The 13,824-nt window shown below is 43.5% G+C and overlaps 2 protein-coding genes and 1 long non-coding RNA gene across 14 annotated transcripts in view; 1 reads left to right on the top strand and 2 right to left on the bottom strand.

Moving 5' to 3' along the window:
- Positions 1 to 10,802, top strand: part of RYR3 (ryanodine receptor 3) — a 550,085-nt gene extending 539,283 nt beyond the window's left edge. For all 9 annotated transcript variants that reach the window (XM_067028902.1, XM_067028901.1, XM_059058605.2 and 6 more), the window contains 6 exons: positions 4,411 to 4,545; positions 5,892 to 6,048; positions 7,134 to 7,198; positions 7,636 to 7,736; positions 8,786 to 8,837; positions 9,815 to 10,802. In XM_067028902.1, the coding sequence (XP_066885003.1) occupies positions 4,411 to 4,545; positions 5,892 to 6,048; positions 7,134 to 7,198; positions 7,636 to 7,736; positions 8,786 to 8,837; positions 9,815 to 9,910 (606 nt within the window). In that variant the 3' untranslated portion in view covers positions 9,911 to 10,802. The remainder of the gene's footprint in view (positions 1 to 4,410; positions 4,546 to 5,891; positions 6,049 to 7,133; positions 7,199 to 7,635; positions 7,737 to 8,785; positions 8,838 to 9,814) is intronic.
- LOC136793811 (uncharacterized) lies at positions 3,624 to 10,100 on the bottom strand. Of its 4 annotated transcripts, none has more exons than XR_010839637.1 (5): positions 9,774 to 10,100; positions 8,849 to 8,906; positions 5,661 to 6,156; positions 4,577 to 5,043; positions 3,624 to 4,487 (listed from the first exon to the last, which is right to left on the bottom strand). It is a non-coding gene; the product is annotated as an uncharacterized lncRNA (long non-coding RNA). The 4 variants fall into 4 exon arrangements; XR_010839635.1 differs by lacking the exon at positions 8,849 to 8,906 and having other exon boundaries at positions 4,577 to 4,675; positions 4,793 to 5,043; XR_010839634.1 differs by lacking the exon at positions 8,849 to 8,906.
- Positions 10,803 to 10,932: 130 nt separating the features above from the next.
- Positions 10,933 to 13,824, bottom strand: part of AVEN (apoptosis and caspase activation inhibitor) — a 197,617-nt gene continuing 194,725 nt past the window's right edge. Inside the window, exons 5-6 of the mRNA XM_059058619.2 lie at positions 12,247 to 12,607; positions 10,933 to 11,438 (exon numbers count right to left, since the gene is read on the bottom strand). Of these exons, the coding sequence (XP_058914602.1) occupies positions 11,323 to 11,438; positions 12,247 to 12,607 (477 nt within the window). The 3' untranslated portion in view covers positions 10,933 to 11,322. The remainder of the gene's footprint in view (positions 11,439 to 12,246; positions 12,608 to 13,824) is intronic.

The raw sequence follows: 13,824 nt of genomic DNA, 5'->3' as shown, positions 1-13,824 counted from the left end.
AAAAAAAAGAAAAGAACCAATGACTTTGATATATATAGATCTATACATATACATACATATATACAGCTATATGTGTATATAGGTAGACATATATAGCCATGTTATATACATGCATGTGTGCATTTCTATATATACCTATACAGTCATTGCTTATATATCTATATAGTCATTGCTCTACATCCAGTCTCATCAATATCCAGTCTGTCTTCTACAGAATTGTCAGGGTCAGTCCCTTGATTAAAGTCCTCTAATGGCTCCTCCTGTGAACAAATTCAAACTCCCTAGCATTTTATTCCTCATTAAGTGCAAATCCATGAATGAGACATGTTCCTTCACATCTCTAAATCTTTACTGGAGAAGGGTGAAAAGAATACCCAGCTTGGTTCAGCCATTATGGGAGACAGTATGGCAGTTCCTCAAAGAATTAAGTATAGAACTGCCATATGATCCAGCAGTTGCTCTTCTGGGTATATACATCTGAAGGAGATGAAATCAGTATCTCAAAGAGCTATCTGTATTCCCATGTTCATAAAGCATTATTCCCAAGAGCCAAGATATGGAAACAACCTGTGTCCATCAGTGGATGAATGGATAAAATTTGTTATGAACATACAGTAGAATAACATTCAGCCATTAAAAAAAAAAGGAAATTCTGCCTTTTGCAACAACATAGATGAGGCTAGAGGGCATTCTGCTAAGAGAAATAAGCCAGACACAAAAAGACAAATACTGGGTGGTGTCACTTATATGTGGAATCAAAAAAAAGGGCAAACTTTTAGAACCAGAGAGTAGAGCAGTAGTTACCAGGGGCTGGGTGTGTTGGGGGAAATGGGGAGCATTGGTCAAAGAGTACAAACTTCCAGTTATTAAATAAATTAGTTCTAGGGATCTAATGTAAAACATGGTGGTTATAGTTAAAAATGCTGTATTGTATGCTTGAAATTTGCTGAGAGTAGATCTTAAGTGTTCTCAGCACACACACACACACACACACACACACACACACACACACACACGGTAACTCTGTGAGGTGATGGATATGTTAATTAACTTGATTACGGTGATCATTTTATAATGTATGCATATATTAAATCATCACATTGTACACCTTAAAAAATAAAAATTCCAACCAGAAAAAAAGTCAGATTAACCTTTAATTGTTCTAAAATGAAAGGGTGCTAGATCATCAGGTATTACGATGGTTTATTTCTTCTAGGCTTCTTGTAGCGGCACTGGTTTCTTGGTTGACACTGAAAAGAATGGAGGAAAGCTAGAGATAGAAATTTGCTGCCAGATACAAGAAGCTAAAGTTTGGGGAGGTAATAACAGAACCTGTGATATAGATGTTTGCTTAGAGAGTGGTAAATACTTCCTTATAGGTTCCTGGGAGAAAGGGCATTGTGTATTATTTTTCCATGTGTGTCTTGGGAAGTTTTATCCTATAAAGGTGGAGTTTCCCAAAATGGGATTTATGGAATGCCAGTTCTACAATTTGTTCTTTTAGAATTCTTTTCTTCCCCTTTACTCAGATATAGAAAGTTCAAATTTTATTGATTTGGTTTAATGGCGTTATACAAAACTGTACCTTAAATGAAAAGTTTAAACAATGAATTTCTTTTAATCAAAAAACAATTTTTATTGGAGTATAGTTGATTTACAATGTTGTGTTAGTTTCAGGTGTACAGCAGAGTGAATCAGTTATACATATATCCACTCTTTTTTTAGATTCCTTTCCCATATAGGCCATTAGAGAGTACTGAGTAGAGTTTCCTGCACCATACAGTAGGTTCTTATTAGTTATCTGTTTTATATGTAGGAGTGTATATATGTCAATCCCAATCTCCCAATTTATCCCTCACCCCCTTATCCCCTGGTAAGCATAAGTTTGTTTTCTACATCTGTGACTCTACTTCTGTTTTGTAAATAACTTCATTTGTACCCATTTTTTAAGATTCCACATATAAGCAATATCATACAATATTCATCTTTCTGTGTCTGACTTACTTCACTTAGTATGAGAGTCTCTAGGTCCATCCGTGTTGCTGCAAATGGCATTATTTTGTTTTTTATGGCTGAGTAATATTCCATTATAGATGTACCACATCTTCTTTATCTATTCCTCTGTTGATGGACATTTAGGTTGCTTCCATGTCCTTGCTATTGTAAATAGTGCTGCATATTGGGGTGCATGTATCTTTTCGAATTATGGTTTTCTCAGGGTATATGCCTAGGAGTGGGATTGCTGGGTCATATGGTAGTTCTATTTTTAGTGTTTTTTTTGTTTGTTTGTTTTTTTCTTTTTTGATACGCGGGCCTCCCACTGCTGTGGCCTCTCCCGTTGCAGAGCACAGGCTCCGGACGCTCAGGCTCAGCGGCCATGGCTCAGGGGCCCAGCCGCTCCGCGGCATGTGGGATCTTCCCGGACCAGGGCACGAACCCGTGTCCGTGTCCCCTGCATCGGCAGGCGGACTCTCAACCACTGTGCCACCAGGGAAGCCCTATTTTTAGTTTTTTAAGGAACCTCCATACTGTTCTCCATAGTGGCTCTGTCAATTTACATTCCCACCAACAGTGTAGGAGGGTTCCCTTTTCTCCATGCCCTCTCCAGCATTTATTAAGCAATAAATGTCTTACATGGCCTTGCCGACTAAACTCTGGCAACACTGTTAAACAAAAAATGTGCCCAGTTTGTGCCATGTGCTGGGTATTGCAATAGGCTCACAACCACCCTATAAGGTAAATGTTATACTCACTTGAGAGAGAAGAGCACTGAGGCTCAGAGAGGCTAGGTATTTCACCCAAGAGCACACAGCTGCTAAGTGGTAGAACTTAGATTCAAGCCCATTTGTTCCTTGGTGCAAAGCCCACATTCTTTCTCTTTTTCTAAACCGGCTGCTTTCCGTGAGGTCTGCTATCCAAGGTTCAAATCACTAAATTCATTGTTCGAGAAGCTGCTGAATATGTCTGTCCTGATACTTATCATGCCCACTCCCTTTTGTGTAGCAGCTTGAGGGCAAAGAAAGATTTTATGTTGTTGATCTTCACAACTCCAGCCCAGCACCTAGTCCCTGGTATAGGCCCCATGAGCAGGTCCTGTGTAGTCCTCATTTATTGTGCCTCTGAAAGCCGAGAAACCAACAGGCCCTGTGACCCTGGCAAAGGTCCAAGGCAGGTTTCTTCATTATGAAAAATGTCACTTTGCTCAACCATCATAATTCTTATAGTAACTTCAAAGCTGTGACAATTATCCAGTGCATGGTTAGTTATGAAATATTGTGATATAGGGATACTCATGAGCCCAAGGAATCTGTAGGGTTTTTTTTTTACTTTTTAAAAAATTCTGTTGAAGTATAGCTGATTTACAGTGTTAGATTAATTTCTTGTAGTTTCTTTAGAAGCAGCATTAGAACTTATGGTTACCAAAGGGGGGTAGGGAGGGATAAATTAGGAGTTTGGGATTAACATATACACACTACTATATATAAAATAGGTAAATGACAAGGACCTACTGTATATAGCACAGGGAATTATACTCAATATTTTGTAACAACCTAAATAGGAAAAGAATTTGAAAAATAGATACATGTATATGTATAACTGAATCACTATGCTGTACACCTGAAACTAACACAACATTATAAATCAACTCTACTTCAATTAAATAAATAAGCAAATAAATAAAAGCAGCTGTTAGTGTGAAAGCGACATCTTGAAGCCTTGGGTCACTGCTATCTCTGTGAAAAAAACAAAGTAACCATCCTCAGAGCACCATCACTATTCTCATCCTTAAATCCCTGTGTAGTTTATATGCGCCCCATGCAGTACCCCAGCTGTTAGTCTGCCTGGGCTGCCATAACAAAATACTGAACACTGGGGGCTTAGACAACAGACATTGACTTCCTCCCAGTTCTGGAGGCTGGAAGTCCAAGATCAAGGTGTGGGTAGCTTGGCGTGCAGCTGGCTGCCTCTTGCTGCTTTTTCACTTGATTATCCTTCCATGCATACGGCTACCTGGTATCTCTCCTTCTCAGTCCTAACCTCCTCCTCTTGTAAGAACACCAGTCAGATTGAAGCAGGGCCCACCCTCACGGCCTCATTTTAATTCAATCACCTCTTTAAAGGCCCTATCTCCAAATGCAGCCACCTTCAGAGGTACTGGGGGTTGGGCTTCAACATATGAATTCCAGAGGAACACAGTTTGTTCTGTAACAGTCCATCATTACTCTTTTCTCCCAATAAGGCTGTTTCTCTCTGTTATCTTGCTTTCCTTCGGCACCTGCGGTATGACAGCCTTCGCTCCAGACCCCTCATCTTTCCCCTTTCCTCTGTTTTCTTGGAGTCTCCCACCAACCTTTCAAGGTGGAGAAGACCCACCTCCTCTTCCCTCTCTCTCTCTCTTTCCGCTCCCAGTTGGTCCTGACTGTCGGTCTCCTGGCCGTGGTGGTCTACCTCTATACCGTGGTGGCGTTCAACTTCTTCCGCAAGTTCTACAACAAAAGTGAAGACGACGATGAGCCCGACATGAAGTGTGATGACATGATGACGGTGAGAATTCCCTGTAGGGCCACCTGGTCACCTGGCGTGGCTGGGCCAGAGGGCTGTGGGCAGAGTGGAGACAGGGCAGGACAGAGATGAGAGTAGAACACTGATGTCTCATCCGAAGGGGAGGTGGGTCCTGGAAAGACAGAAGTGATGGAATAGACCACTTGTCGGGGCCCAGGTGGAAAGAGAAGCACACAGCTAAGCGGATCACCACCCATCCACATCTGTGTGTGGCGAAGACGTGAGTTACCTGTGTCTGTATCTCATGGAAGTCAAACTCCGATTCTTTGCCTCTGAGAGCTAGGAGCAAAGTCCCATGAATCTGGTGCTCAGTTTATTTCCGCAAAGCCAGTGGGGTTTGTTTCGGAACAGCCATGTCGTCTGAAAAATGTCACGGCAGCAGGATTGGGTCAGGGCGGGGCTGGGGCTCCTGCCAGGCCAGCCCCTGCGGGCATAGAAGGGCACAGCGCGGGGTGAGCCAGCACAGCTGCAGTAGCATCTCTAGACGTTTATCATGACCAGATTTCAGGAAAAGAATGTGTGTATCAGAGACAGGTGACAGTACACTGCCCCTCTGCCCCCATCTACGATCGTTTCTCCAGAAAATAGATACGCTCTTTGGCTAAAAACTCTCCGCGTGCTTTCCTGGGGCAAGCAGCCCATGAGACAGCAACGCTACAGGCACAAGAGCAACTGTATGACCAGCGTGGGCTCCGTGCTGCCGGCGGCTTTTGATTTACCAGCCGTAAGACTGCCTCCACACTCCCAACCTGAAGCCATCACAGCCAGTCAGGAGGAGAGACAGATGGCAGCCTGCCCTGTGAGCCCTGGCCCAGGAGCCTACCTGGAGCACACGGGCACTTGGGAGGAGATTCTGCGGGGAGCCCTGCCCTCCCGGGTGCGTGGAGGATGCCAAGTAGGGGAGGCCTTTTCCCGGAGGCTGTAGCCCAGCCCCAGGTCCAGGCTGCACTTTAAAATTATGTGAGAGAAAACTCATATCTGGCATATGCCATCCTCATCAGGGCAGAAAGTTCTTTTAACTTACACACACCTAGAGTGAATTCTCATGTGTGTGTCAAAGAGTTCAAAACTGTTTTTAAGAAGAGAGCAAAAAATACCTTTTAAAGGCTACATGGAACAGCAATCTTTCCATCTTTATAGACACCAACCTAACCAGAGGGTGTAGAGGACAGAGTTAGCAGCATGAACGTGTTATTGTGAAGAGTACCCTTCTCCTGCCTCAGGGCTCTCACGTTTTGATCTTACGACATGAATGATCTGACCATCTCTGTCAAAACCAACACAACTCTGCACCTTTTACCTGAATCGCCATCATTTCTCTTCTCTAGTGTTACCTGTTCCACATGTACGTGGGAGTGAGAGCTGGAGGTGGCATTGGCGATGAAATTGAAGACCCCGCTGGGGACCCGTACGAAATGTACCGCATCGTCTTTGACATTACATTCTTCTTCTTCGTCATTGTCATCCTGCTGGCTATCATCCAAGGTATGCTTGCCAGTTTCGTCGTCTGCACGGGGCTCAGTCAATCTGAGTCTCTTTGCCTTTCTGCACCTGACTTAATTGTTTCATGCAGAGGTTTATGCATTCGCTTACCTGTTAATTCAACAGACATCTCTTGAACGTCTACTGTATATAAAGGCAAACACACACCCGGGCACTGAGACAGGAAACTTGAGCATCCTTACAGAGGACTCCCCGCGTCCACTCCTTCATCACCCGCTCTGGAGTGATCATTTCTGTCTCATTCTGCTTCCTAAATGTCTCCTCTGGCTAGTGTTGCCCCGCATCATGATTCCCGCCCTAATCATTTTCCTCCCAGGCGATGGGGTGGGAAGGAGTAGAAAGAGGGGCTGTGAGAGTGTGACATGTTTTTTCCTCCCTTGCGGGGAGAGGTACTGGTATTTTGGTCAGTAGCTTGTCAGGAATTAGAGAAAGAGGGTGATGAATTTAGCTTGAGTCATGCCGAGTTGAGGTACCTATGAGACATCGTACAGGCGTTGAGGGCTAACGAGCAGTTAACTGTAATCGGTCTTTCAAGAGACAAGTCAGGAATGGAATAGGATAGAAATATTACATTCAATAAGGACACACAAGACAAATATACAAACATAAAAGAAATGGGATCCATTGGTGGTGGTGGTCAAAGATGTAGGCGTAGAGATTTCCCAGAAGGGAAAGCAAAGAAACTGAGGAGGAGCCCTGACTGATACATATCAATGCCTCAGGGACTAGAAGAGGAAGAGCCCATAAGGAAGACAGAAAGGGAACAGCCAAGCAAAAGAGTAGGACAAGGAAGGAAGGACAAGAAGAGAGAGTCCAGGAGGAGTGAATGGTTAGCGTCAAATACTGCCGCAAGGTAGAGTAAGAGGAACCATGAGAAATCGTTAGCCAGGACTCAACATTTGAATACACAAGAGTTTTTTCTAATATTGATTTAATTGTATCATTCAGCTTTATAATTCCCTTTTTTTTAAAAACAAAACATAATGGCCTCTGCCATTCCATCTATCATTCCTCTGCCCTGACTAAACAGATTATTTGAAGTGTTTTGTTTGTATTTAAAATTCTAGGTCTTATCATTGATGCTTTTGGGGAGCTGAGAGACCAGCAGGAACAAGTACGAGAGGATATGGAGGTACCGTTCTACTAATGCCAACTTGATTTCCGTTATCTCACAGCACATGGATTTTTTAAACAGTAGGTTCTACTCTTATTTAGGGCCAGCCCTAGGCAAAATTACCAACCATGATTGTTTTGCAAGCCTGGCCTCTTCTCTGGGCCCATCTACCAGCTCTGGGCATTTCTTCTGCTTAACCCTCTGTGCTCTGTACCCTACCACCCCCACCCCCACCCGCTGCCTCCGCCATGCCCCAGGCTTAGGAAGGAGCAAGTACCCTCCACTAGGTAGAAGCTATAGGCATGTGACACTCTGGAGAAGACGACAAACAGCCTAAAGCATGAAAGAGAGAAATATTTTACAGTGTCTCGATTCAAGCAGAGATCCTCACCCTTTTGCTACCTGCCTGTAATGTCACGCCTACTCATGCCTTTCCTCCCTGTTATTCTTCTTAGACTAAATGTTTCATCTGTGGGATCGGCAATGACTACTTTGACACGACCCCTCATGGTTTTGAAACACACACCTTACAAGAGCACAACTTAGCCAACTACTTGTGAGTATCCTTGGTCAGCAAAGGTGACGGGGCAGGGGCAGGGGCAGTGAGTAAAATACAGTTACGTCATGTAGTTCACGCTCTGCCAATGCCTTTTCCTCTTTGGTCTCCAGAAAGCAGAGGCAATTAGGAAAGAACTTAAAGGAGTCCCCATGAGCCCGTGTCTTTGTCCATATGCCCTGCCCCTTCCCTGTTCTGAGTGATAGACGTGCGCTGCAGACTGTTTCTGCTCCAAGCAAATATCAGCCCCTCAACCTGGAATTAGATCCCATCCCTTCTCAATCAAGGTCATATTAACTCCAGCAAGTTTCCTCTCTGCCGAATTCTTCCTATCACCATTTAATATTTTTTAATCCTAAACAAAGGAACAAGGCTGTGACCCCACTTTTCCTTCCAGCTGTTGCCCTGCTTCTTCCTTCCCTTCCAGCAAAACTGGAAAAGTGTGCATGTTCAGGGTCTCCGATCTCTCTCGTCCCACTCTCCTTTGAACCCCCCTCCAGTCAGGCCTTCCTCCCCACCAGTTCATATTTGCTCTTGTCAAGGCGGCCAGTCACCTGCATGCTGCTGAATTCCAGGGCGACTGAGTGAGAGTAAATATTTTTACTTTTCCCTAACATATCTTTGAGACACACAAAATTTCAATTCTATATTCTTAGAAGATGATAAATTGGCCTACTAAGATTATATGGTAAGAGTTTGGGTTACCATTTTATTGTTTACCTTGGGATTTTTTAAAAAAACAATAAAATGGTAGCCAAAATTCTTCCTCACAGGTGATCTCAGCTCAAGGTTTGATGACAGTAAAAAGGACCTCTCCTCACGAAAAGGCTAATTTTGAGATAAATGTGTATTATTATTAGAAGATGATGGTGTATATTGTCATGCCACGTTTCCCCTATTCTGAAAGGTACAGGAGTCAGCATGATGCTGAACAACGTATTTAATCCTCTCTCCAGCTCACTTGACTGAGTAAATGAACTTTGTTTTCCTAACCAAAGTATCTAATATTGTCTTTTTCTCAGTTGTTAAACCTTTTTTCCTCGTTCCAGGTTCTTCCTGATGTATTTGATTAATAAAGATGAAACAGAGCACACAGGTCAGGTGAGAAATGCCTTAATTAAGACAGAGCTTCCCCTTGTCTACGTCAAGCCTCAGTAGAGCACAGGATATCTGAAAGAGAGGTGACCCCATTTGTCTCTTCTGTGCGTTTTCCCACTGCTTCCTGCATTGTTCCACCATCTCTTTGTGACTTAAGAAGCCAAAATTCTAAGGCAACTCCCATCTATTCCAAAAGGCCCCGTGGTTATCCTTCCCAGCAAACACTGACATTTTCTAAACCCTTATAGTTGCTGCTTCAGGGCAGAATAGCCGGAGGTGGGGAGAACGTTACAGAGAAAAAGACAATGCAAAGCTGAGTGGGCGGCTCCAACAAAAAGCAGGAGCGTCAGAGTAAAATGGTGCGAGAGACAGCCTAAGAAAGAGAACGACCTCCTGTGTGGGTGACACAGGGATGCGGAGGTGTGGGTGTGACAGTGTGCGTGAAAGTATGTGTCAGAGGGATTCTGTGACTAAGTATGAAAAAGAAGCGTAAAGACAGACAATAGGGGAGGAAAAGGTAGGTCAACAAATATTCAAACATCATTGGATTAGTAGGAAAATTCCACGGCTCAGACCCCCTTAGAGGCAGTTGGTACCCAGATCTGGCCTTGGCTCTCTGGGTACCTGCCTAAGCGGGCACTCAGTGCTCCCTCATCATATATTCTGCCTTCTACCAGTTACAAATGGCATGGAGTCAACCCATTGCTAAATCTTTAAGTATTTTTAGTGGCGATCACAGAGTTGGTTTCACTGTGGGGTTTTTGTTTGTTTTGGTGGGGGGGTGGTCAGAAGAAGGGAGAAATGACTTCTTGCTCCCAAAACAGCCTGAGCTGGGAACAGTGCAAGAAAGAATGTACCAGTTGGGCCTCATACTTATCCACTTCAGTATTCCCAAAGGGGGAGACATACAGAGGGAATATAAATTGGGTGCCAGCTTACTGTGGTTTATAAAGAAGTCTCCTGCGTTCCCATTATTTCAGGAATCTTATGTCTGGAAGATGTACCAAGAAAGGTGTTGGGATTTCTTCCCCGCTGGTGACTGCTTCCGGAAACAGTATGAAGATCAGCTTGGATAAATGGGAATGAAAGAAGCCTCCACCATTCTGGACGGTCAATAAAATCCTTCTCTTAACAGTTCTGCAACACATTTGAAAAGTGACATTTCCTAAATGCCTCCCTCACAAGGAAGTGTTTGTTACACATCTGTGATATTTTGGAATTGATTTGGCTTTTTGTATCTAATGGATGTACAGTGTGCGAGATAACCTGTCAAAATGTTAAAAGAAAAAAAGTACGGCACAGCTTCAAGGAAGCTCTAGCTGAAAGCCTTCAAGTTTCTCAGTTCTAACTAGTTCGTTGGGATGGCACCACTGAGGGAAGGGCTAGAGAATTAGGAAGTTTGCGATGCATAATACCTGGAATTTTAAACACTTGAATTCCACATAATGGTACCCCACTAGTGACTCATGGTCTGAGCTACAAAAAAATCATTTTAAAACTGCAGTCTAATTTTTCCCATGGTACTTGCTAGTGAATGTATCCAGAATCAGCTTGAAAAGCTTTAAGCAGTTAAAGAAATAGAAACAAACAGAAAAACAAACCGCCACTTTGTCGACACTGAAATATCGAGTAAGTGCCTTAAAAAACCTCTTTAGATATAGCTATGCAAGTTTTTTACGTTTATGTTCGAGATGGACAGTTCCATTAATTAGTTGTGTTGATCTTCTTACTTTATGAAACTGCACTCAAAGGTTATTCATATGATTCTTTTTTTTTCAGTAACAGCTTGTCAACTGCTGTTATTAGAGAAAAAAAGTACTGTACTGAAAATTCAGAAAAAAATCTCAATCTTATGCCAAATTGAGTTAACGCTTTATGGTCTCCCTTGTAAGTAGTGGAGCTGCTCTGTTTAGGTGAATCTCCTTAAATAAAATGAAGTGCCCACTGCAATAAAGTCATAATCACCAATTCATGGTTTGGCCTCTTATAACGCACCCTTTCTGGATGACTTACAACCACCCTGTGATGCTGGGAAAAGGGACAGGAGACTAACAAACAGCCCATGGCTCCCCGCACAAGAACGAAAGGAAGAAAAAAATCCACAGACCAGCGTTTGTTTATTTTGGCCAAATGCATGCCTGGTTGCTTAGCTCTCTTCATCAGCAGCACCTGCTATGCTGTAAAAATTGAGAGGAAGAAAGTGGACACAACGGCTGTAACATCTCCTGCCCTTAAGAAATCTATTCAATTACTAAGCAAGAGAACAAATGCAGCGAGCCTCTTACTGTCTCATTTCGAATTTGTTGAACATGGGGGAGGTAGGCGTCTACTGCTAAACGTGACGGCCACACGGGCTCGGGCTGTGCTTGTAAACCAGCTGTTCTGGAAGGACAGCCTCGGGCCCGCCTTCCCTTACAAGGCAACCAAAATTGGCTTCAGGCACTTTTCATTTTCTTTCTCTCTCTTTTTTTTTTTTCTTTCATCGTGTTTAGGAAATCATGCTGTCCAACCAATCTTCAAGCTCTTCCTCAGTAACATTTCTGGATATACTTGGTTGCTCAGATGCCACGTTCTTTTCTTCCAACGCAGACGGTTTTGCAGGATCTAAAAAAATAAAAGCAACGTTAACAACTTCACGTTAGTGCCAGAATCGAGGGTTAACGCTTCCCTGGGGTTTGATCCATGCTGGAAATCAGCTAAATTATTACTTTGCTCACAATAAGGGGAAACGTTCTATTATTTTCCTACTCCCTAAGAAGATCCAATAATACCTAAACAAATTCATAAATGGAGTAGAGATTTGCTCTTCTATTTGGATGCTGAATTTCACAGTTCACTAGTTTTTTTTTTTTTTTTTTTTTTTTTAAAGACTAACAGCTTAGTTTCCTGGAAACTAAAGCTATTAAAGGGTCCTGAATGCATGTATGGACGGGGCAGTCACTAGGCCTCTCCCTGTCAGATGGCCCACCATCTAACAGAACATGCACAAATGAGAAAGTCTTCTTTTGTAAAACAAAACAAAAACAAGATCGAAATAGCAAGCAAGAAGCACAAAGAACTGGTCAACAGGCCTCTTCAGACAGTCGATTAAAAGGTCTGCTGCTGCACAGCTGAGGCCACAAGCATCGAAATGCCTTTTACAGCACGAGTTCAATTTGCAGCCCTGGGTTTAAGATTGCAATCAGGCAGGTAGCAGCTTTGGAAGCCCAGTATATCCAGTGAGAGCAATGTTGACAGAAAGGTCAGCTCAGGGGGGAAGCAGAGATGTGAGCACAGAAATAGATGTCAGTGGACAAGTCTAGATCGATGTCAGACACTGATGAAGATGTGTAGGGATGTGACAGGGGTGAAGCTATTCTCAGAAAAACACCAGAATCGAGAAGACGGATGGGGAATAAAATGAAAACCATACCTGTTTCTTCTTGGGCCACCTCCTCATCTTTCTCAGATTCCAGGTCCTGAGCTGTCTGGTCTGCTAAGATGTCACCTCTCTCTTTTACAGACGTATCTAAATTAAGCAGCAGATCTAGTTCTTCTTCCAAATCGTCTGCTGCCGACTGCAGTGGGGAAGTGGGGTTCTGAGAACCCTTGGAAGGGCCTGGTCCTAGGCTGTCTTTACCCAGGTACATGGGGCAGCCAGTGGCAGCAGATTTCAGCTCAGAGATGGACCCCTTTCCTCCAGGCCCCAAGGGCCCCTTTAACTGCATCCCTAGTCCCTTGCCATCATTATTTGTCTTTGGTTTCACCTGAGGAAGTTCTAAAGGAAGGGCAGTCTGAAAGAGAAGCACAATATCTGAGTCAGTGTGAGTCCCGCTGTATTTGCTTAAGCAGAAATTAAAGCAAAGGAAGCCATCAGACTTTGTGGAGTAGGAAACTCAATTCAGATAGGAAGGTCACAAAGTGTCTCCATCCAGGTCCCGCCAGCGCCCCTCTTACGGCTGCAGGGGTAAGTGTGGGAGACCTCCCTACTGTGCCCACCTCAGCCATGTGCCAACCTGCTCAGAGCTGAAATCAAAAGGGCTTTGCATTCCTGTCACCAGCCTGAGAATGGACAGTCCTGTAGGTCTATGTGAATGTATACTTTAGCCTGTGACAAGGCAAACGTTTGTAAAAGTCACCGAGAAGTAATTAGCAAGTCGGATCTGTTCACTGTACTAAAATGCACAAATATAGGAGATGAAGGAACAAATTCACCAAGAAGAAAAGAATGACCGTCAGTAACATTATTTGAGTAAAAATTGCCAGACAGGAAAGAAAACATTCCATTTGATTACATTTGTAAAAACTCCCCAAACAGGCAAAACGAAACTAACCTTGAGTGTGAGAAGTCAGGATAGTGGTTTTAGGGAAGTATTGCCTCGGGGTGTGTGGGGAGGTTCTGGGTGGTGGCAGCATTCTGATTCTTGATCTGGATGCTGATTCCATGGTTGTAAAGACTTACGCACGCACTTCTCTATATGTTATAATTTAATAAAGTTAAACCCTCCCCCCAGATGACTGTAATGCAGAGGAAGGCTGAGAACCACAGTTCTGGAGGGAGGCCTGTGGTGACCAGCCTGGCATCAGTGGGTAGGGTCAGCTGCTATTGGAGGTGTTGTCCCCTTATTTGTACATTTAAGCATCCTGAGCAGATCCAGTTTGCTAATAACTCCTTAGGGCTTTTAAGACCGCATGGCTTTACACGTGAACTTAAATATTCATCCAGCATTGTCAGTGTGCAGGGCGAAGATGGGATGTGGTCCCCTATTCTAATCCTGGAATCATTCAGTTGGTCTGCACTGGCTGTCTGGCATTGTCTTTGTTTGTTTGTTAACTCCCCAGGTGAGTCTAACATGCAAACACAGTTGAGAATAACTGCTCTGCCTCATGGGAGGAGTGGGCATTTGAAAACCTGGCTAGATAGTTAAAAGTTACTATTTATAAAAGTACAATTATTTTATATCTTTCCTCTCAGGCCTGCCTCTGACATCATCATCCTTCACATTCAAAT

This window comes from Kogia breviceps, chromosome 3, assembly GCF_026419965.1.
Source record: "Kogia breviceps isolate mKogBre1 chromosome 3, mKogBre1 haplotype 1, whole genome shotgun sequence".
Classification (NCBI taxonomy): Eukaryota; Metazoa; Chordata; class Mammalia; order Artiodactyla; family Physeteridae; genus Kogia; species Kogia breviceps.
Note: the sequence above shows the minus strand (reverse complement) of the source record. Positions and strands in the feature narration are given on the sequence as shown.